This window comes from Notamacropus eugenii, chromosome 4 (genome assembly GCF_028372415.1).
Source record: "Notamacropus eugenii isolate mMacEug1 chromosome 4, mMacEug1.pri_v2, whole genome shotgun sequence".
In the NCBI taxonomy this organism is placed as follows: Eukaryota; Metazoa; Chordata; class Mammalia; order Diprotodontia; family Macropodidae; genus Notamacropus; species Notamacropus eugenii.
The window spans coordinates 20791570-20816265 of NC_092875.1; the positions used below are offsets into that span (position 1 = coordinate 20791570).

Here is a 24696-nt window from a genome sequence, read left to right on the forward strand (position 1 = left end):
CCATACAACCCACATCTCTAGCTCAGCAGTCACCAAACATAGCATTTCTCTGCGGTCTTGGTGGGAAGGAGAGGGCTGGGGCGGGGGAGGGGGGAATGGCCTGAGTGCCCCTCAATGCTGTAGCCCTTCAAGGGCAGAGATGGAAGAGAAAGGGGGAGAAAATGGGCCCCAGACCAAATTCTTGAAAGAACACGAGATGCTTCTCCCTCTGTTTTAGGGTGAGCTGATCTGGAGAAGCTGGGCCTCCTTGGTTGGTTCATCATCCTGCTTCCCTCCCTCCCTGTCTGATGGCTTCTTCTCAGGCTCTTATGCTCATTTTTCTTCCATGTCCCTCCTCCTACCTGTGGCTTTTCCTTCCTCAGAGCATCTCAGGCTCTCCTCTTCTCTCTCTGCATTTCCTCTCTTGGTCACCTCAACAGGTGCCATCTTGATGCAAGGGATTCCCAAATCAATCTATCCAGGCCCAGTCTCTCCCCTGGGCTCCAGTCCTCCATCACCAATTCCTACTGCACAGTGTCCCAGAGACATCACAACTCACTTTCTTTGCCTTCAAATACTTTCCTTTATCAAACTTTTCCATTTCTGTCGAAGGCACCAGCACACTACTTATGTCCCCATGTTTCTCTGGCATCCTCACTCTTCACCCCCACATCCAATCAGGTTCCAAATCCAGTTTCGACCTTCACAACACCTCTCACATCCAACCCCTGGCCTCTGCTCACGCAGCCACCCACTGAGTTCAGGCCCTTATCTATCATCTATAGGACTGCAATGGTCTTCCCTGTTGGTCTCCCTGTCTCAAGTCCATCCTACACGCAGCTCCCACTATGCCTTTGGGCAAGTGTAAACCTACTTGTGACTCCTCTACTCATCCAATTCTGGTGGGATCTCATTATCTCTAGGATAAAGCATAAAACTCCTTTGTTTAGCTTTTAAAATCTTTCACAACCAGGCCCTGCCCTATCTTCTAGCCTCACTGGACCTAACTTCCTTCCCACAGAGAGCTAGCCAAACTGGCTTTCCTTCCAGCCCATTTTTGAGCCCTTGCACTGGCCATTCCCCATGCCCAGAAGGCCCCTCTTCCTCATCTTCAGAAAGTACCTGTGTCCCTTCCGCATGACGCCTTCGCTTCTCCATCACTTCTCCCCACCCCTTACCCACATTCAGGCTGCTGCTGCTGCCTCCTCCCTCCCCAGTGACCCAGGAGTTCAGCCCTTCTTATCCATTTGTGCTCATCTGCTTTACCCTGATTCCCCTTGTATTTATTTACTCTCTATTTGGTTACTGACTTTATATGTTTATATAATAATACACTTGGAAATTAATATAATTGAACATGTGCTGGTCTCCCCTAGTAGAACAGAATCTCCCTTGTAGTCTCGATGGCTTCCTTCTTTGCACTTTTATCCCCAGTGTCTGTCACCGAGTAGGTGCTACAGAAATATCTGTTTGGTTGATAGTGTTAAGGAGGCAGACAAACAGGATGTTTAAATGGGGCTGACAGGTCAAAGGACACTTAGAGCAAGAAGTGATTTTCTGGAGAGGGAACATTCTGCTTGAGCCTAGTTCATTTAACAAGAAAGTCAACCATGAGGGATCCAATTTGGAGGAAGTGGCTTCCTATGGGACTTCACTGGCAAATGAACTGAACGCAAGATGAAACCAAGGACTTTGTCAGGAAAGCAAGTACCTGGCCCCCTGGGCTGAGCTCTCCATATCTGGTCCCTGGGTCACATTTTCCTTTGACTAAATCATCTTCAGCATGTCTGAAACTAAGCAGATGCCTACTAGAAGACGTGGCATGGACAGAAAATCAGACGGAGAGTCAAAGTTTAGGAATGAATCTCAGCTCTATTAACTCACTACCTACCAAGGCCCATGCCAGGCATCAGGCCTATAAAATGAGGGCACTGGACTTGATTCTGCCTGTGGTTTCTTTAAATATTAAAATAATAAACTAGGCTGATTTCTGCACTGTGCCAAGTAAATGACTGATGTTCAGGCACTTGATATGTGCCTATATGAGCACTGGCATGACAGGGCTAGATCAACCCAAATCATGCATATTATTTGAAAATTAACTAGGGAGTTTTTTGTACTTGAGATTTCTACTGAAAGTTAAAAAAACATTCTAGCACTTAATGGGTTAACCCTCAGCTGCCTGGGGAAGCTACATGCCCTAGTGGATAGAGACCTACACTTGGCATCAGAAAGACCTGAGTTTGAACCGTGCCTCTGAAATGTAGTCATTGGGTGACCCTAGAAGAATCATTTCTCTCCTGTCTCAGAATCAGTTTCCTCTTCTGTCAAATTCAAGGGTTAGGGTTCAGGATGCCTGATAAAGGAGGTCACTACAAGTGAGTTCTGGCCACTGTACCTGCCTACCCTGCTCTGTGCCTGGTCACTTAGCTCAGACTACATGTTCTTCAGCTCTGACAGAGGATGATGAGGATGATGATGGTAATGATGATGATGATGATGGAGGAGGAGGATGAAGGATAATGACAATGCTGATACTCTCCATTCCTTCTCCCCCACAGCTGCTCAAGGGAGGGTCCACACCAGCAGGTGTGCACCCTTTCTCATGTGCTGTAAAGCACCATGTCGGTAACTGCCTCTGATTAAACTCTGTGTCCTGGTCTACAAATAAGGGGCTGGGGGAAGGGTGATTTTTTTTTTCCATTATCTTCCTTGACAGGTTAGGCAATAGAGTTCCCCAGAAGCCCTGGTACTAGAGGAGGTGAGCTTATCCCTCAGAGGCTCTAATTCTAACATTGACAGGTGTCAGTATTTCAGGGCAAAGAAAACAAGCTCAGTCAGGCAACCCAACAACCTTGTTTTCCCTGCATACAGTTAACAAAAGATACTGCTGGCTTACTTCCACCTCCTTCTACCAACTGAGGATCCGCCTGCCCATTAGCTGCTCCTCTCTACTTCTACCTTTGTCACCTTGTTTCAGGTAAGGGAAGACTTCTGAAAGAATATTAGAAAATGGTGGCCTGAACCAATAAATGAAAAGTCACTTATTAAGGACTTAGGATGAGCAAAGCATGGCAGGAAATGGCATAACCCAAAACGGAGCTTTATCGTCATAGCTAAAGCAAGGTCCTGTCATGACTGGTTATTTTTAATCCGCTTGACTCCCAAGTATTCTTTTTATGGTCCAATGTTACTCCAAGAACACTTCTTGGTTTAACTACAATTTTCCAAAGTAACATCAAAGTCAGCCACAAATCATGAGGCAGAACCTTTGGACTGAGGGAGCAGAGATACAGTTATGTGATTGGCCTTGCCCAAGGAAAGTCTCATCTCTGTACCTCTGAAAGGTTTCAAATAGGACAGACTGACTCCAAGGCCTCGGTTTAAGTATTCAGGAGGACCAATAGCCTATTTGAGAATTTTTGTTTGGTCATTTTCAGTCATATCCACTTCTTCGTGACCCCAGTTGGGGTTTTCTTGGCAAAAACACTGGAGTGGTTTATCACTTCCTTCTCCAGCCCATTTTACAGATTTGGAAATTGAGGCTAACAGGATGAAGTGACTTGCCCAGGGTCACACAGCTACTAAGTATCTGAGGACAGATTTGAACTCAGGAAGATGAGTCTCCTTGACTCCAGGCCTGGTGCTCTCTATTTCAGAATTGTTGGGGTGTAAGCTCAGTTCTCATGTGAACAGTCTCGGGTCAGGTAAAGGTGAGGGCTTCTAAACCACAGAGCTCTCACAAGGCCCCCCAGGGAACAGCTGGGAATTGAGGAGTGAAACACGAGCTATCTTGTTTTTCCACCTCTTCTCAGCGGAAACTTGCTGGGGAGAGCATCCCACCCTTGAGATTGGTCCATGGTCTGAGAACACCTGTTGTTAATTGGCTAAGGGGCTGAGAGCATGCACAGTGTCCATGAGCGAACTAGCAGGGGGAGAGCTTAAATGGGGACAGGAAAGCCTGAGGGTTCCTCTCTTTTCCTTGCTCCTTGGGAGGAGAAAGGGGCTCCCGCGGGGGGTTTCTGCAGGGAGCACTAGCCCTGCATACCAGGGGAAGAACTCGCCCTGCATGCTGACACTATGTAGCTAAGATCCGGAATAAAGCCTACAACCTCTGTTTGACTCTGGAAGTCTCTTCTCTCCATATGTTTATCCGGCTGGCCACCGAAGACCTGGAGATAGGTAAGATGACCCAGGCAGCCCACGGCAGTTAGGCTGGACACAGAATAAGGGACTTCATTTGCTCAGTATTTTCACTGCCTTGCATGTTATTTTTCAAGTAACTGACTCACTAGAAGTTGCCATTAAACTGAGCCAATCAACTGTCCCCATTTTAAAGGAGTTGTTAAGGTAGGTACAATTACGTGCTCCTGAAATCAAGAGAGGAAAAACAGTCGTGCTTTTAGACTATTAGTCTGCCTTTTAAAAGTGATATGTGTCAAGTGGTGTGCAGACTAGTCACAACTGCATCTCCTAGAATTAATCACTTTGAGAGAATCATTGATTCTCTCTGGGCCTACAGTAAGGTGATCACAACCACACAAAACTGGAGAAATTACGTGAGATTAACTATGGTTTGAAAAGGCCAAATCAAATTCCCAAGCCTAATGACCTCCTTGGCCACAACACAGTCCACAGTAAGTTTGGATCCAATAATCCTAAAATACTATAAAAAAGCCAATGTGATTGTCACTAACCCAAGTTCTGCAGGAAGTGAGTGTCCTCCTTTATTCAGATCTGGTGAAAGCTCCCAGTCATTCTGACACAGGTATGGCTCTATGTATGCCCAAGAGAGTGCACAGAGCAGAGTGGACAGAAAGCTAGCTGCAGAAAACACCGTGATCCACTCTGCTTCAGAAACATAAGGATTTGCTCCTGGGCAGTCACTTAAATGCTCCGAGGTTGAGGCACCATCCAGGACTCAGTGCCCTGGTGACATAACCTGAATTGCCAAGAGGAAGGGTCCTCCCTCCCAAGGAAAAGACGTGTCTAGGAGCATGTGATGCCTGTTAGACCTGGGAGGGTGACTTAGAGGTCCATTCGACTCATCATGGATGAGCGTTAATTCCAAATGGGGGCTTAAAAGCATGAAAATGATAAAAATGTGGGGAAATTCAGTAGTGGCCTTGACTCTATGTCCTCCTGGCTCAGAGGTCAGCCTTCTACCCATTAGGCCATGGGCCTCTCCTAGACAGAAACAGAACAGAAACCAGAAAGAGGGAAACAACCCAAGCAGAGAAAACTAGGGCTGGGCAGACAGTGGGAGCTCAAAAGATTTAAGTTTATTTTGAAAGCCGTTAATTGCTACATTTTAGCCACCTGTTCATAAATATCAGTAACCCAGATATTTAGAAAGAAAAGTAAGTATGCAGATAATGGAGCAAGCACCGGTCTTTCACAAAACTAACCATGGATGCAGAGCCTGACATTGGGGGAAGACGTGTGCCAAGTACTGTGGTGGCAGTATTTCACTTGATGGGTACAGCACGCCTGTGAAGGAGGCGCTTCAGCTCCTCTGCCCGCTCTCTGAACGAGGATATTGAAGCTAAGTGAGGCTGAATGACCTGGTGACTCACTGTCTGTCTACACTGCTGGCTACCCCTATAAGATTCCTAACACAAACATGACCATGTCCCTGCCTAAAGCAGGAAGAACGTGCAGCTCCTCCTCTGACTCCCAGGCCCAAATGTAAGCTGCTCTTGGAAGCTTTCTCCTCTGAGCCTTTTCCCAGATGGCCTGCCATGCCAGGACACTCTCTATGCTCAGCAGCCTTGTCCAGACCCCCTGGATCTTGGACTTAGACGCTTCGCTCTAGGAGGGCCCCCATTTATCTTGTCTGTGTCTCATTTGTACATAATTGTTTGCAGGTTGGATTAAAGGGAAAGACATTTATTAAGGACTTGGGATAAGTGAAGCCCCTCTGAGCTTCTGAGCTCCTTGAGAGCAGGGGCTGTTGTCTGCCTTTCTCTGCGGTACAGTCGATACTAGGTACACAGTAAGCACCTAATAAGTGCAGCTGGCTGAGCAGCATCCACAGCCTTCCTCCAAACTCCCATTTTGTCTTATGAGGAAGGGGCACTGTAACCAAACCCCGCACAATGCACCATCCCCCCCGTCTTGTCCTTGGCTCACCCAAGGCAGCAGAGACCTAGGAGGCTCCTGGCTCTCCCTTCCTCCGCCTAGAATGCTCTCCTGATCCCCAACAGCCAATATCTCCTACTTAAATCAGCGGGCATTTTGTACATGCTCCGTAGATGTGCATGTTGCTGCTCCAGCAAGACGTGAGCTCTTTGAGGACAGGACTTGTTTCTTTATCTCTATCCCCGGTGATTGTCCTGGTGCCTGGCACATGGATGGTGCTTAAAAAGGACTTGGTGATGGATGAATTCCATTACCCAAGGTCGTATAGCCATTCAATGTCTTGGTCAGAATTTGAACCCAAGACTTCTGGACTCCAAGTTCATCACTCTACCCACGGTGCCACACTGTCTCTCATGAATAACAACCCCTATAATTGACATTCATGCTATACATATATCACCTCACGGAAGCCTCTCAAGGGCCCTGAAAAGTAGGCAATGCAGGTACATGTGTGCATATGTGCACATGTGATTTGTGATATACGTTCAAATAAACACACACAGATTTGGGTGTGTTTATAAGGACTTTCCTGACACCAGAGAAATCTAAACAAATCACGAATCATTTTATGACCCTGCTTTCTAACCTCCAGAGTCCTAAGTCACAATTTAGTTTGAAGGAGGGAAGCAGCTCTGGAGCAATACGGCACCATCCGTCTGGGAGCCGAAACAGACAGGTCCTGCTCCTGTCAGACAACATGGTGATGCCAGGCTGTGCACATACACAGGACTGAGCTCTGAACAAGACGAGCATCTTCCCTTCTTTCTCACTTAAGTAACTGGCCTGCAAGCAAAAGAATCTGCAAATTCAAAGAAGCACAATGGCTTTAGGAAAGCAGAATTTAACAAAGACTAAAATGGCCTGTGGATCTAAGGTTCTCCACATTTACGCCCATCAATTTTATTTTAGAAAAGCTCTTAGAAGGAAGAGAAAATACCACTGAGATTGGCAAATTTCCATGCTAAGTCAAGGATTTCATTCTCTGTTTACCCAGATCCAGGAACGCTGGATGAGCTCCCCGTGCACAGTGATGCTGGACATGCTGGTGCTGCCCAGATCCTTGTCTCTGTGAGCACGGGCACTCCCTTCACCAAGGCACATTACAACCAAGCCAAACACAAGCAATGACAAAACCAGCAAGCTTCTGGGGAGCTGCCATTCTGGACCAGGCACTAGACTTGGGGTACACACGCTTCTCTGACTATTATGGCCTAACATCTGGGGATGAGTTTAACTGAGCAGGGTCTGGGAAGACAGGCAGACACCCAGTCAGCCCATCCCCAGACCCACCTTTGAAGCCTTTGGAGTTTCAGTACAACGCATTTCTCTTAAACACAAACCAGAACCGACAATAATAACAAGAAGTCTACCTTGAGCCAGGGTTACACAGCATTTGAAAAATTACATAATATCACAAGTAAAAAGTAGGGAAAAAATGGGCATTTGAAATTCCATTGTAGAAAAGCACGATTTGTCATTAATGAGAGAGCAGATGAGTCTGTAATACTTACACACTAGCATGCGGTTTCTTTTTGGAAAAATCGCAGGCAAGCCCAAGATCTGATATCCTCACATGTCCATATTCATCCAAAAGGATATTTGCAGGCTAGATACAAATACAGAAAGCAACACTTACACACCCTCCCCATGACTGGGTCCATGCAGTCAGGCTTTACGGCCCCCAGGCTCCATCAGACAACTACTCCTGCCAATCAGAAAGGAGCCCTCCCTTCCTCAGCCCTCATACGTGAAGGGAAATACAAAGAAAGAGTGAGCGTTTAGTGAGCTCGTCAAGTTCTGCAAAGGACTTACTCTACATTCTGTGCCCAAGCCCCACAAAACCACATGAGAATAGACTAGAGGCATTACTTTATTCCCATTTTCCAGATGAGAGCCTGAGGAAGTTCAGCGACTTGTTTATGGTCACAAAGCTAATAAATGTTGGAGGCAGGATTTGAAGTCCTTTAGGCTACAAACCCAGTGCGGGCACAAAACCTATTTTATTTATGGTTGTATTTGCTTCAATGAGTCATAGCTGCTTTACCACAACCAACATGTTTGTGGAAATTAACTCAGAAGAAAAAGTGGCATCTGAGGAAAAAGGAGCATCTCCTAAAAAAGCCGAGCCCATCTGGCTTCGCTACATAGGTCCCTTGGCAGGCAACCAGAGTATAGGGTAGGAGTCCGGAGACCCAAAGGGGTGCCCAGCTATGCCACTTACAAACTGTGACCTAGCTGGTCACTGACCAGCTTTGGACCTCAGTTTCCTCTTCTGTGAAATGAGAGGAGTCCAATACATAATCTATAAGGACCCTGTTAGTTCTAAGTCATTTCATCACTCTTCATAGGGTTTCATTAGTCTGGGGGAAAAAAGATTAGACAGAGAACCAGAGTTTTCAGCTCTTGAGAGTCAATAAACATGCTTTTCTCTGTACATAATACAGTGACCCCTGAGAGGGGTCTTATAAATGGCACCTCACTGAAGAGGTACAATGACAGGGCAAAGGACCTTAGAATATGCCTTTGTTGTAAATTAAGCCCAGTATGCTGGCTTAGATATCATTCGTTAATCCATCTTCAACCGAATCACTGGAACAAACAGTCAAGCAGAATGCTGACTACCTTTCTGACAAAAAAGGAACACACTAACATCAAATCAGATGATAATCAATGAAGGAAAATCAACTGTCTCTTTCCTCCACAAAGAACTGCAGCTGGGCAGAGGAGCTGTCTGCCAGGGATCAGCTACTGTTTCACGTGCCATAAGAATAATGTTGTGTGATTACAAAAAATAGGGCATGCTAAATTCTTAGTAGTTAGAACAAAATGTGAATACAAATTGATTAATTCATACTCCTAAAAATCTTCAAAAATCAAAAAAGTAAAATATATCTACTCAATACTTGTTAGGGATTCAAATGAAAAACACAGACTCTTTAGGGTAAGAAGAGACTGCTCCGAGGTCTAGTACAAGCCCTCCTTTGAGGGATGAGAAAATGGAGGTTCAGAAAGCAGCAATCACTAGCCCAGGTTACACAAGGAGTACAGTGCCCCAGATGCTGGCAGAGCATCCCAGGCAAGGGCTCTGGCCACGCAGCACACGAAGAGCACTCCTCACTTAGTGGCCTTCTGTTTCTGGCAATGACACATCTGGCATCTGTTGCCGCTAGAAAGGCCTCTTCATCATCAACAAGCATTTCAGTGCTTGGTTATGCAGAAGCAGAACCCCAAGGCCATCCAGGCCCAGTGAGTCTGACTGGTGCTGCTGAGACAAAGATGTTGGGCATGGAGAAAATTCAGCATCCAACTCCAAACATCTTTTTTATCTCAAACGAACCCACTTGGAGCAGGCCAAGTAAATGAAATGAGTGTTTTGAAACGATTACCTTCAAATCTCTGTAAACCACAGAACGGTTGTGCATGTGCTCTAAGCCCAGGATGATTTCAGCAGCATAGAACTTCATTTCCTTTTCAGAAAACACCCCATGCTGAGAGAGGTGATAGTGCAAATCTCCCCCTAAAATCAGAGGCAGAATTTCACTCAAAGGGCTTGGATTCAGACGAAGCACAAGCAGCCACAAGCCTAACTGGGCCTTGCCGCCGTAAGAAAACCCAACACAGAGCCAGTTTGGGACTTCTAAATACTGAGAAGCATCCACTTTAAAATGTGTCTTAAAAAGAGAACCAACCAACCAAGAAGTACTTCTTGGTTCCAGGCCAGGCACTGAGCACTGGGGACAAAGAAACACAAAGGAAACAGACCCTGCCCTTTGGGAGCTTATACTCTGCCTGGGGAAATAGCATAGATGGACGAGTCTGGATAAAATGTGCACCAGACCATAAAAGGTCCTCTGGGCAGGCAGATGCTCACTAGTCAGCTGGCCCTAGGGGAGGAGGGGCTACTTGAGCTGCACTCTGAAAGAAGACAGAGGAAACCAGAAAGTCCTCTCGGCCCCAGGGGAAGCCTGTACAAAGGTACAAAACAAGAAAAGGGAAAATTCAACTGCACGCTGGAGGGGTCTGTTCAGAGATGCAAAGAGAGGGTTAAAACAAGAAAACTGTCCTTATCAAGTACACTGAGAAAAACTGAAGTCAGCCCCGATGCAAACTAAATAACAAGCCAGATTTACCACTTACAGACTGATAGTAGAATAAATGTTATCATATGCCTGACTCAATTACATTGCTTTGGTTGTTTCATTTATTTTAACAACTAAATGAGATTACATGGCAAGCCAATAGATTGCTTAGCAATTCACTGCTATGGCAAATGACAAAAATCAACTAATATTATCTCACATTATAGAGAAATCGATGAGGTTTGAGAAAAAGAAAGCCCATATATACAACAAAGTCATCACTCTGGTTGACTTACAGGAATTAATACATGTTCATTTCAGTGACTTTATTTTACAACTTACTTTTCTTCTCCACTCTTTTCATAGTAAGACATATATTTTCTATTTTGAAAAATCTAGTCACTTCCCCAACTCACTAAAAAAAAAAAAAAACCAATTTCTTCTCCTGGTTTCAGGACCCATGTCCCTCTTCTCCGTACCTGGCTGGTGAAATCCCTAGCTGAAGTCAAACCCGTGGTTCCGCGAAACTCCATTGTCTGACCCTCTCTGATGTCCACAGCTGGCTGGCAGTGCTCCTTCTTTCCTCATAGCTCCCCTTTGTTCTGTCACACTTCTGCACACTCACCAAACTGCCCTGGACCTTCAGGGTGGGTTCCTTTTCCCTTCCCCCTCCTCCAAATTCAATGCCTTGATGTAGGCAGTAGGGTGCTTTACATGTCTGTATCCCCAATCCTCATATATATTATGCAGAAAGGATGTTTGGTGAATTGAATAGTCCAAATACAATAAACCATTAATTAACACACATTGGCTGTTTGCATTCACCACATATTTTGCTGAGGTGTAAACATTCTTTGTGGGATACTTTTTCTAGGCTATCTGATGAACTGGATCAGTAAACTTACAGGTCTTTTGGTTATCTCTGTCTCATGGACTTCATTCCAAGTCATTCAATGACCATTCTCAGACCTACCAATACGGGGAGTAAGAGATGAGCAGGAGAAATCTACATTGACAAGAAAAAACACTGTAGGAAGTAGGTTTTCAATAATCTCTCCTGTTAGTTGGGTTTTTCTGGTCATTTGTCTTTGGGACCAAAGAGTTGAATGCCAAGGACAAAATCTAATGGAAGTTTTCACTTAAGAGGATTCATATTCATGAGGGTTTTATCAGATATAATTTTTTAAAAAATTATTTCCAAACATTCACTTATTGGGGTGGGAAGAGGAGTACAGAGAAAATTTTAAAATGTGTTATCTAAAGTTTGGAGTATTAAGGCAGCGCAGAACAGTGGAGAATGTACTGGACTTGGCATCAGGAATACCTGGGTTCAGATGGCACCTCAGATACTTTCAAGCTGTGTGACCTTGGACAAGTCACTTAACCTGTTTCTCTCAGTTTCTTCATCTGTAAAATGAGCTGGTTGGACTTAAAGATGGCTAAGGTCCCTGCCAGCTAGAAAGCTATGGTCCTTCCAGCTATAATCCTGTTAGAATTTGGTGGTTGTTGCTGTTTTAAACACTGTCTAACTTTCTCCTGGAACTCTTCCTACCTATCCTATTACTCTTCAGTTTCCTGTTTTGACCCATCATCCACCGCACACCCCCAACTGCATGAACTCCCATGGGTAGCAACTATCACGTCCATGCAGGCAACTCCCAGATATCAGTATCCAGCCGCAGTCTCCCTACTGGGCTTCAGGCCCACATCACTATCTGTCTATTAGACATCACAAACCAGACATCCTGTCATCGTGCCCAAACTGAACTCATTTTCTTTTCCCCTCAAAAACTTCCTTTTCCAAACTCCCCTGTTAGTGCTCAGGGCACCACCATCCTTCCAGTCTCCCAGGTTTGTAACTTCTGCCTGATCTCTGACATCTCACCCCAACTTGGAAGAGTCAATCTCTCCCTTTATACTGTCTCTCACAGCGGGTTCCTCCTTAGCTCAGGATCCCATCACCTCTCAGTTGGATTATCCCAACAGTTGGTCCCCCTGCCTGAAGTTTCTCTCTACGCCAGTCCATCCTCCACACAGCTGCCACATCACTTCTCAACTCAATGAACTCCAGTGGCATCCTATTGCCTCTAGAATCAAATTGAAAATCTTCCATCTGGCTCTTAAAGACCTTTACAAGCTGGCTGCAACTTCCTTCCAGTGTCAATGGATACTACTTCCTTTTCCGCACTTTGAGATCTAGCTAAACCCATCTTCTTTCTGCTCCACATACACAATTCTCCATTTCCCACCTCTGTGCCTTTGCACTAGTCTTCCTATAGTCTGGAATGCTCTTCCTCCTTACCTCTGCCTCAGAATGTTCCTCTCTTCCTTCAAGAAGTAGCTCAAGCACCGCCTTCTGCATGAAGCCTTTCCTGACTCCCCATTCCCACCAACTGCTAGTGCCAAACTACCTTGAATTTAAATGCTTTGTACATATTTGCACTGATTCACTTCACACAAACACTGTCCTGGTCTCCTCTCTTGGGCAGGGAGTGTCTGATTCTTTGTGCTTGTATCCCCAGTGCCATGACAATAATGGATGCACCCAGAGTACCCAAGAAGTCCAAGGTCCCAGCTCTCAGAGGCCCTACCACATCCACACCCTCCCACCTTGCTTACCATTCATCAGGTCCAGTATGAAGCACAACTTGTCGGGGGTATGGAAGGCATAGGTCATACACACAATGAAAGGGCAATCCTAAAGGGTTCAAAATAAGCCAGATGGTTAGCAAGGGGAAAGCAAAAGAAGGCCAGAAGAACAAAGTGGTTAAAGAAAATATCTACGTGCATCTCCTGCTATGCCTCTTCATCCAGCATAAAAGACTTTTACCTGCCATAATCCCAGAAGCTCAAGAGATCTTTCCTCCTGTTCTGGCATGGGGCACTGAGGCCCAAAGATCTGCCCCAGGATACACAGCCAAGAACCATCAGAGCCAGGACTGGAACCCAAGTCTTTTGCCTGCAGATTCACTGCTCTTGCCCATTCCTGACTGCCCCCAATAGACATGATTTATGCCATACTAAGAGAGCCGGAAGGACTCTGAGTTGACACTTTGAAAAGCTCTCACACTTCTCTTAAAGTTTAAAAAAGAGCCAAATCCACTCTATTTCTTCCTAAAAACATACAACTAAAACTCTACAGAAAAAAAATTTCACCTCAGTCTCACCATATCCGTCACCTGACCCTAGCTGATGTTCGTTGGAGGATTTACCTGACACATGGAGATCATCTCCCAGCTGACCTTGCTTTATTGATGATGTTTCTCTGTTAATACTTTATGGGCACTGACACCAAAAAGCTGGGCCCTGCCAGCTTTTCCTTGCTGCTCCAGCTATCTGTCTAGCTATCCAGCTCTCCATTTCTGAGAAATGTCCATCTCCTGACATTAAGGCTTAGAATTACTGTACAGAGGAAGATACCATTGGCATCGCTCTTATTTTGAAACACTAAGGATAATAACAGAATTAAACCATAATTTCATAAGTGGATCTACCAGAGTTGTAACCCAGGGCCCAGGCACCTGTCCAGAGAGGCACCAAAGTGGAAAATATCAATTACCAAGAAACTGAGTGGGAATATTCTAGCCTTGGATGCTTAAAAAGTGTTCACAAATCATGGGATTGAGAGCTAAAGGGGAGCTTAGAGCTCATATAGTCCAATACTTCCATTTAACAGACAGGGAAACTGAGGTATAGAGGAAATGACATTCCCAAGGTCACACAAGTAGAATGCTGCATAGTCAAGACCTGAATGTGGTTAGCCAGCTTCCTATCTACCAGCTGAATGCCAAAAGTGGGTTGGATCATAGCTGGTTCAGAAACAGAGACATACATTTTGGGTGGAAAGAATCCCTCCACTGTTACTTTGAATGCCAGCCACATCTGCTATGTATTCAAACGTAATTAGGTTCCAGTGAATCATTTCTATCACATCAAAAGATTAGAAGAAGGATGTTGCTTTCATTTTCCAAGATGTTAATATTAAAGATATTAAAAACAGTAAGGTGATGAGGAGCTAATTATTTAAGTGGAAAAGTTAAATGAACCTAAGAAAACAAAGACATAATCTAATTAATTAGCACTCCTGGTGTTTTCCCTCTCAAAATCCTATTCTATTTCTTTTATATAGCCTCCTGCCTATACTTGCCTGGGAGGAGGAGAAACAGATAATCACGTGGGGGTAGAATGGCCATTTTCTAACCCTTTTTACATTATCTTATCTGGGTTGTGGTGGGTGGGGTAAGCATCATTATTCCCATTTAATTGATGAGGCACCTCTGGCCTCACCTTTTAAGACTAAATGAAAAACTGTATTCACAACCACATGAAAAATGCTCCAGATCACTAAGAGAAAGAAAAATGGACAACACAAGCACCCCTAGGTTTTACCTTCGTACCCTCCAAATAGGCAAAAATGATAACAGTCAATGTTGGAAGCGCTGTGGAAGGACAGGCATACTAACAAATTTTTGGTGGAGCCCATTTCAGATGGCAACTTGGAATTACACTAAAATGACTGAGAAAGAACAGCACAAGGAATGGTGTGTGTGATGAATACGGAGAAGCCTGGAAAGATCTGTATAAACTGAAGCAGGGCCGAGGAAACAGCACACACAAGGATGACAATGTAAATGGATGAACCACCCAGTGTGACTATATTATAAAGATCCAAGGACTTCAATGAAGAGACAGAAGAAGGGGGGGGGGGGGGTCACTGGTATCACGCCCTGCATGTATTTTCAGACTTTTTCAATGTATCAATCAGTTGCACCGATTTTTTTCCTATCTAAAAAAATATTATTTGTCATTTGGGATGGATCCCTAGGAGTGGGAAGGGGAGAGATACTTGGGTGAACTATGTGGCCAACCAGAAAGTACCAATAAAAATTTATTTTAAAAAAGAATAATGATCTATCCAGTCAAACAACAAGGAAAGGGCAGAATCAGGCCTTGAACAAAACCCATTCTTCTGACTTCCTGCCAAGGATCATTAGCTTAGAAGTTGAAGTAAAGCATTAGGAATGACAGTGGACCCTAGGGCAGAGTCAGGAGGCCTGGCCAGGAAGCCTGATGCCCTGGAGCTAGATGCAAGACCAGAGGGGTGTCCCTTTGTCTCACTGGGGCAGGGCCTGGGCAGCCAAGGAGAGAGGTCCACCTCAATTCAATGCTTTCAGGATAAGTAGTCTAGATTACGGTATATCCCCCTAGTCTACCTATTCTTAATGTTACCTATGCCTTTAATTTGCTAGCAAAATAGTTCACCTGCTAAAATCCCTTTAGATCATTCACATATTGCTCCCAATCCTTTTAGGGGGGTTGACTCTACAAAAGAAAACTTACGCCCCACCATTCTGATTAGAGCTACCAAAATAACAAAGGCAGGATGATTGTTTCAAAGCAAAAATTCTGGTAGGGAAATGTCTATAAATAACTTCACTTCCAATTTCCTTTGCTCAGACAGTGGCTAAAACGTCCTTTTCATTGGTGTATTTATTTTTCAAGCACTTACTATCTCTCTCTCCCAACGTCCTCTTCCCAATGAATAATTTTAAAAAAAGATAACTCTCAAAATAAACAAATGCAGCTCTGACAGCATATCAGATCCCATTTCCATTTCAGTTTATCAAAGACATGAGGAAAAGGAGGGATCTTCCCAGAAGGTCTCACGGTATAAGAAAGCAAATCCCCCAATGGTCACATACAAACACTTAATTAAATTCAAATCACTGGGCTTAGCCTGATCGAACATCTCCCCCTGAGTAATCCGCCAGAAAAATATAAACTTCAATTACCAAAAAAACTTGTAGAAAAATAATGAGGAGCCCACTTCCTAGGTCATTGTAGGCTCCATTAAGAAAACAGCTCTTTCATGGGCAACAAGGAAGTTACCAATTACTCAATGACATTTAGACTTTTCTTCTGCACAGTTCTCAAAGGTACAGGTAAGGTCTGTGGTCATGACTGGACAGAAGAAAAGGAGAAGCCTCATCTTTGCTCTATCAGCAGAAGGGGAGATGATTCCACTACAGAGTCCTCAGCTCAGATTTTAATAGACTGTAAGCAGAACTCACATTCTGCCAACCACACAGAGATCAATTCAACTGCAGATTAATTTCTAAACATCTTTCTTCACCATCCATTTTGTGTATTTCCCATAATAAAATGAAGCTTGTGCTCCAAGAGCACATTTATTTTAAGCTATTTCCCCACAGAGATGGGGACTAGACCTGTCATTGTACTGGTGTGATGCTCTGAACGGTTCATGCTCACTGAAGTTAAAGGGCCGCTGCTGAGCTCCTCCTGTTACAGACCTTTCTCATGCGTCCGGTCTCACCCCTTCACAGGTTGGAGGAGGGGATCAGTGCGTGTGGGGGTCTGAAAAGGGAGTATCCCACAGGGGCAATGACAGGAACATGGCAGCTGTGAGTGAGCAATGCTCAAGAGTGAAGGAGTTAGCACACATTTATTAAGTACCTACTATGTGCTAAGCATTGAGGAAACAATGGATAATACATGTAAAAGTGCTTTGAAAAACTTAAAAGCCCTGTACAAATGTTAGCGATCGTCAGAGAGGATTCAAAGACTCCAAATAAGCAGCTTACAGTCTATGGGGAAGATGAAAGGCCTTCAGCAGAGGCTCCTGATCTGAGGTCTGTGAACTTGTTCTGCCAAGGGAGTATCACCTTGACAGGACTGCCGAGGCCAGGGCAGGACACGGCAACGTACAACAGTGAGAAAAGGCTTCCAAGAAGCATTCTGACAGTAGAATTTCAAATTCTTTTCTTTTTTGTTATGAACAAATGTGCATGAGCATAGATGTTTCAATAAACACAGAACAGAAAAGAGAATCAAAATGAAAGCGCTAACGTTGGTTAGGGACAGTTTCCAAGGTGTCTAAAAAACTAAACAGAGTGGAAAGCCCACAGCCCTGTCTGCCTGGGTCGCTCTCAAACCTCTCGAACCCCTCTTCTGAACTCATTCCTCTGTCCTTCCCCTGGCTCTGCTCCAGACTTCCTCTAAACTCTCTCCTAGAACGTCCCTCAGTACGGTGGCCCTCCTTGCTCTGAAATGTCCAGCACCCCTCTGGCCCGCTCCCCATGGACTGTCACCCTTCTCCTATTGGCAGGTTCCTCCTGAGCCTCCACTCTGTGGAGGACCAAGCAGGCCCGCCTGCCCTCCCGCCTCCCACCGTGGCCCTGGCTTCCTCAGGACTCGCAAACTGCCCCGTACTGGGTACCGGCACTCCTTCACACTGCTCTGCAGCTCCCTTTTATAAGCTGGCATCCCCCAGTTCAGATGCAAGTCTTACGAGGGCACAGAATGTCTTTCCTGAGGCCAATAGCTGCATGCCCAGAATCCATCCTCCCTCCCTCCCTCTCTCTCTCCCTTCCTTCCTTCACCCTTTCCTTCCTCCCTCCCTCCCTCCCTTCCTTCCCTCCCTCCCTCTTTCGCATTTCTAATGGTTCACTGATGTCCTTTTGTTTCTTCTTCTCTTCAAGACTCCCACCTTCCACTGCCCAGCCATGTGAAGTTGAGAAAGTGTCTTACAGGTGCCACAGTTTCTTTATTTATAAAATGGAGGTAATAAAACCTGCACAACCTCCCTCTCCATAGGGCAGTTGGGAGGGAAGCATTTGGTGAACTTTAAAGTGCTAAATACACATGCATTACTGTTACTTCAGGCACCCCCTCTGTGCTGTGCTTTCTCCATGAGGTGGCACTCAATATAGACTTCCAAGTTGGCTGTTCAGTCATGCCTTGGTGCAGAGAGAAAGGGACAGTAATGGTTTGATGTCATTTCATGTATCGCCATACCCCCAGCGATCTGTCTGAGAGTGTTCTCTTGCCCATCCTAACCTGAGGACCCACCCAAGAAAAACTGGAAGATAAAAGGCCAGTGCGACTAGACAGGAGGTCTTGGGTGAGAGCAGACCCTGGCCAACAAGTCAGGAGTGCTGCGTCTAGTACACGGGAAACCTAACTCTACAAGCACTCATTAAGGACCCCCCAAATGCCAGGCACTGTGCTAGACGGTAGTCTAACATTCTCTTCCCTCTACTGGGGTCAAGGAGAATGCTGTGTACCCAGAGGAGTAAAATGAAACACATGTAAAACAGAGGGGGTGAGAAGCAGAACTGACCACTGGGGGCATCAGAAAAGATCTCTCAGAGAAGCCAGGGGTTCCAAGAGGCAGAGACTTAATTCTCAGCTCCAATAATGATTTAGCTGGGCAAACAGAGTCAAATCCAAATCTCTCCAAGTCAGAGTTTTCTCATCTGTAAAATGAGTATAAAGTACCTGCAGAAACGACTTCATATGGCCGTAAGGGTCAAAAGAGACCGTGCAGATAACGTTGTGCTGGGGTTATTATCAGCGCTTTATTCTAACCCAAACCTCTGACCACAAACTAGGAACATGGGATATAACACTTGGGACAAAGGTAGAAAAGTCACCGAATCACTGTCCAGCTGATCGCTGCCATGGCTGGCTGTATCAAAACATAACCTCTTAATAACATCACTAAGGAGGAAACCACAGGCCCAGACTCACATTCTGGGAGTTCATTTGTATAAAACGTCAGGATTTGGTCCAGAATTCCTAAAAAATCCCTTTGGATTTCCTTCCTTGTCAAACGCCCCTCACTTGCATCAAAGTCAAGCACAGCCTCAAGAGAATTTCAAATCCTCAAGAGTGACTGGACTAAATACATAAAGCTGCTGTTTTTGTTACGGTTAAGGAAGCAGACTTCTCTGCAACTGCTGAATTACCAAAGGCTTTCAGAGCCCTCTTGAATCACAGGTGAAAAGCCAAAATGTCATATAATGACTAATTCTCTAAACTGTACACTACATTCATTGGAAGAGACACAGGATTATGGGGTACTCTGCTGTGTTGCTCTGGATAAGGCCAATTTAGAATCAGAATTCGGACCAGCTAAGTGGACCCCAAATACTGAACAAAACATATTATATATTTTTGTATTTGCCAAATCAGGAATACTTCCCCAACCTGCTCCCCCCAAGGCCTACGAATGGCTAGAAACAAGATGTCTTACTCTGATCCACACAGGAGGAACAGCGCCACCCATCAGGTCAGATGCCACCCATTCATCATTCAATGTAAAAAATAAGGTGCTTAATTTAACCAGCAGCATGCGAACAGCACTGCACAGACAGCACACAGAGAGGTGGCCTCAAGTCGAGCAGACTCAGGCTGCAGTTCTCCTCTCATATGTATTATATGACCCTGGGCTAGGGTCCCAGGCTACTCCACATGACTCTAAGCTGAAGAAGAGGTGCCAATGTGCATGGCCAGGGGAGTGTCCTCACCAAGGAGGTCCCCACAGGGGTGACCTTTCAGATCAGGACCACAAAAAACAACCAAGCTTGGCTTAGCTGCTTCTTATTGGTAAGAAAATTCACAAAGGTGATGGAGGATTCAGAGCAGCAGGGGTCGGTGATTCGGCCAGGAACAGTCTCGCTGACAGCAGCAAGAGGGAAGAGTGGGGGCCAAGGAAGAAGTAAAAAGCCCCAAGAGACGTGCAGAGGCAACTAAGGTCACTAAGCTCCAGGGACCTGAAGAGGCCAAGGGGAGAAGTCTGAGCAGAGAAAAAGCTGGTGTTTGTAATCATGCCCCAGAGTCAATAAACCAAAAACAGCTCATTTGTTTATGAAGACAGGACTCAGTAATTAAAATTTTTTCCAACAAAAGTTGTTCACACTCAAACAGTGTTTGTGTTAAATAGATTTTTCACTAATCTAGAAAATTCCCTCACTGTTAAAATACTTCATTATCCATGGCTAGAAGATAAAAGGGCAATTTTATGACCAATCTCATACTGGTCAACATGTTATGGTTATTATTAATAATAATAGCTAACAGTTTACTATGGGCCGGGCACTGTGCTAAACATTCTACAAATTTTATCTCACTTGGCCCTCTCAATAACTCTGAGAGCGAGGCACTATTATTCCCCTCATTGTACAGATGAGGAATCTGAGGCAAACAGGGTGAAGTGACTTGCTGAGGGTCATATAGCTAGTGAGGTCACACTTGAGCTCAGGTCTTTCTGATTCCAGGCCCGATATTAGCACCAGCAGGTGTCTGAGAAGTGAGATGACTTACATCACCATAACACACACATGCCATGCTTTACACGTGGCCGGCAGAGCTTCATACAACCCCGTCTAATGTTCTTTTGGTTATACAGTGCTGCCCTGTTGTTGATTACGACCTTCCCATTATCCAGTTCTGAAGAAAGTTGTTCTACGTCTCTGCCTCAGTTTCTCCATGTGTGAAAGGAGAGGGCTGATCTTAATGATCTCTAAGGTCCCTTCTAACTGTAAAAAGGTACTGGCTCCGGTATCAATGTGAGAGGCAGAGACAGAGAGGACACCCTAAAGCTCCACAAAAATGTTTCCTGAATCTCTTCAATAAAATGTACTTATCTTGTTTTACAATCTATTTTATAGCTTCCAGACTCATGACAGAAACTCATCAAAGGATCACAATAATCACTAACTCACGTGAGATCAGTTCACAAAAAGATCAAACTTTTCAAAGAGTAACTAAAAACAATTCATGGAATTTACTGTGCTATAAGAGAAAGTGAATGTGAAGAATTCAAATAAATTTGGGAAGAATTGTAGGAACTGATACAAAACGAATTAAGCAGAACCAGGAAACTATTTTAGACAATGGCTCTTCGATGATCAATGAAATGGAAAACCAACAGGAAGCCTGGGTGCTACCCCAACTCGGGAACCAAAGGGAAGGTCAACCCCACACACTATTCAGCAAGTAGGAGGAGGCCGTGAGAGGAGACACTGGGGTTTGAAGGGGGAAAGAGGGGAACAAAAAAAGAAAAGAATACTTTTAGCTGAGCTCATTTCAACACAATAAATTAAAGTCATCATTGTCTATGTCTTACAATTAACTACACAGGCAGGAAGTGACCATCCCATGTTTAAAGGACATACTTACCCCTGTACTGACAAGGGACAGCATGATCCTCTCGTTTAAGGCCAAGGTTTCTCCTTGCTTCATCTTGATCCTCTTCTTATCTAAGCATTTCATTGCGTACCTAGAAACACAAACATCACTCAATAATCGGGTGAGTAAAGTTCTCTCCTGACTAGCTGAACACAAGACTAAGAGTTTGGTTTAAGAAATACCTGTGATGACGGCAGCTGAATGCTGCAAGCATAATCCTTGTTTGCCTTTATCATACTAAGAAAATATTCTACTCATGAAACAAATTAGTTCATCTTGATACTAAAGACTTTTCTACTCCATGTGGCTAAGTATTCCCAGTCGATGGGATAGAAAGACAAGTCAGTTGGGACCCACAACCATAATAAGGCCTAGGCTGCAATAAGCCTTCCATCAATATGTCAATGAATATTTCACAAGTGTAAGTGACGAGGATTGGAATCATTAGAACATTACTTCTCCTCTCCCCATTCGACCACAACAATGAGGGCAGGGACTTCGATGAATCTAGACTGGCCCTCTCATCATCAAGCGCTGTACTCTGCACACGAGATGCTTAACAAGGGTTTATGGAATGCAGAAATGGATGACCTTGGAAAGGAGAGAATTGGGGAGGAACTGCTTTTGTGCACTCGGGCAATCGATCTGTAGATTCGTCCTGGCCCCTTTTACCCAGACGGTCAAGTCCTAGGGGCAGGTAGGGCATGTGCCATAACCAATTTTATTGTTATCATCCTTAATGTTTTTTACATAGGTATCATCTAGTAGTAGGAACTGAGAAAGCTAAGTATTTAAAAGAAGGAAATCCTTTGGAAAAACACTGCCTCCATTTCTAATGGGTGCCCCAACTGGAAATTTAAGTATCAATTTTCTCTTACTCCCAGGGAATAATTATTCTTTGAAATAATAACTTTATTAGTAGTGACCCAACCTTCTCACAGTTACATGGGAGGGTCCTGGACTCTCAATGCTTTGGACAGAGGGCCAGTCAGCATTTCAGGGAGTGTGGTCACTCCCTCTTCCCATGTGGATTCCCACCCTTGTAGGGCTTGGTCAATGGTGCAAAAGGGCTGTCAGCTCCCTCTGGCAGCCAACCTGTCTACACTGAGCTTGGCTAGTCACTCACCAGCAGGCCTGCAATCTGCCCATGCCCGAAGCCTTTCAAGCTCAGGAGGCCTGGCTTGGATGGCACTGACCAGCCTTGACAACCCCAGGTCACTTCCATCCAGTGATGAGACGGGAGGATTTCCTGGAGGTCCAATGAGAATTGGACAAATTTGGGGGCAAAAATACTCTATAATGCAATGATATTCTTTAGAAATGAGAGGCTAGAGTAGGACAGTTCTCCTTACAGACCTCATATGCTACTCAGTGTTGGAACTCAGTATTTCCACTGAAGCCATTTAAAGAGCTTACATTTTTCCAGTGTCAGCTTTTCTGCAACCATATACTTCACCAAATCCTCCTCGGCCGATAATCCTATGTACACTGAAATCATTCATGGTCAACTGTGAATTCAAAAATAACAGGCATTTCATTTCAGTTTATGTTTCCCCACGCTGTCACACAGACTCAGACTATGGTGAGTGGTCGCTCGCTCCGGCGGAGGGGCTTCCGTCAGCTCCGCTGAGGGCCCCGAGCGCTCCGATTCCCGCGTCCAAGGATGGAGAGACCTCCACATACTCCCCCTTCCTTTGCCTCTTCCAAAGTAAATGAAGCACAAGGAAAGGAGAAGCAAATGTGAAGACCACATGGTGTGTGCGAGGTCACGGGAGCCCGGCTCGGGGTCACAGGCCCAGAAGAAGGAGTGACGTGCCCAGGCCCCCAGAAGAAGGAAGGCCTCGTGTGTGACGTGCAGGGCCCGTCCTAGTCGTCCACCTGGACTTCTGTCTGGAGGCTAGACAGCAAAGAGGTCACAGCTGCCCACACCCAGGGGTATCTACCAGCTCTAGAGGGCAGCTTCCCTACAGCAGCCCCAGAGGTCCAGGGTGGAGTCAAAGGAGAGATAAAGCGCCTGCCTGGGGCCTATGGCCACTGGGGCCCAAACAATGGTGTGGCATTTCTAGCCCTGGCACAAGACAGGGTGCAAGGAAGTGCTGGTGCTTAATCCGGGCTTATAGAGGTGAATTCTAAACTCCAGAAAAGGCACCCTGTCAAAGGATGTGCCTCTTGTATAAGCCCAGGAAATTAGCTTGTTTTCTCCAAAGTAGGATGGTGCTGGAAAAATAAATCCCTTACAATACTGCATGGTAGCTGGGGCCCCCCAGGAAGGCAGGGACAAGGTTACCCACAAGGCACAGCAGGTCAGGCGCTTTGTCCAAACCTTCGACATCCACCTCCTGGCAGGGAGGCCACAGAGAGGAGAGGTCTGCTAACCATTCTTATTCAAGGACAAATACGAAGCCTGCTCTCAGTCCTTCTCACCTCATCTCCCGTTACAGGATCAAGTAAAGGGAGGATACAAGAGGGAGAGCAGAGGAGCCAACTCTGTGCCCTTTCCCAGAATACAAAGAGACACCCCTAAAAGAGTTGACATTGAAAATAAACAGAAGACGCAAGCTAAGCCCATTGGTCCACAGCATTTCTAAAGGCACTTACAGTGGGCTGGCCTCAGGGTTCTGGGGATTCAAATACAAGCAGTAAGGTAGACAATCTCTGGCCTCCAGGACTTTACCAGATAACAGAGGAAGTAAGCCCAGTTTTCAAAAAGGAGCCGACCACAGGGTTGGGGGAGGGAGGGCAGCAGAGACTGAACCGTGTTTCCCTTTCTAATCAAATCTCTGCATTCTTGGAAATATTTCGATCAATCAGGCAATACAATGCTACGAGGCAGTTAGGATACATTGTCATAATCTGTGCGACAGGCTCCTTCCCATAATAAGTTGGTTTTGTTCAAGGAAGGAAGAGCCATGGAGCATTATCCGAATTTCATATGAAACACAGAGAAAGGAGGACAAGGGAAGAAGGGAGATAAGGAAGGCGAGAGACGTGAGCACACAATTACTTACATGGATATTTAGCTCTACATTTTTCCACTGACAATATCTAGTGAACTTGTCACTAAAAAAGAATGAAGTTAAAGTAATTATTGGAAAGTTACATTTCTTATCATTTATCTTATTAACTTCCTAAATGCACAGAGCAACTTTAAATAAGGCACAATTCTCACATCACTGGGTACCCACAATGCCTGCCCTAGCGCGGAGCGCGCCCACTGCCCTGCCCTCATCTTGGCCAATTTGCTTGAAGCCTCAGAGTCGTTTTGAGAGGTAGTTCTCTTTTCATTGGTAATTTGGGACATTCTTTCATGTAACTGTGAACAGTTTGCAATTCTTGTAAGAACTGTTTGGACCACTTATCCATCTCCTGGGGAATGGTGTTGGCTGGAGGCATGTTAGCTGTCAAGACAGCTCAGCTAACAAACCCTCAGCAGAATTATTGGATATAAAGATTTTTTTTCCCCACTTGCGTCTTCCCTTTGTACCCTACATGCACAGGTTTTATT

The 24696-nt window shown here is 45.1% G+C and overlaps 1 protein-coding gene across 3 annotated transcripts in view; it reads right to left on the reverse strand.

The window, feature by feature from the left end:
• Positions 1-24696, reverse strand: part of GRK3 (G protein-coupled receptor kinase 3) — a 184690-nt gene that overhangs the window by 44723 nt on the left and 115271 nt on the right. For all 3 annotated transcript variants that reach the window (XM_072600102.1, XM_072600103.1, XM_072600104.1), the window contains 6 exons: positions 24200-24251; positions 22608-22699; positions 21183-21282; positions 12819-12897; positions 9507-9637; positions 7632-7726 (listed from right to left, as the gene is read on the reverse strand). In XM_072600102.1, coding sequence (XP_072456203.1) covers positions 7632-7726; positions 9507-9637; positions 12819-12897; positions 21183-21282; positions 22608-22699; positions 24200-24251 — 549 coding nt within the window. The remainder of the gene's footprint in view (positions 1-7631; positions 7727-9506; positions 9638-12818; positions 12898-21182; positions 21283-22607; positions 22700-24199; positions 24252-24696) is intronic.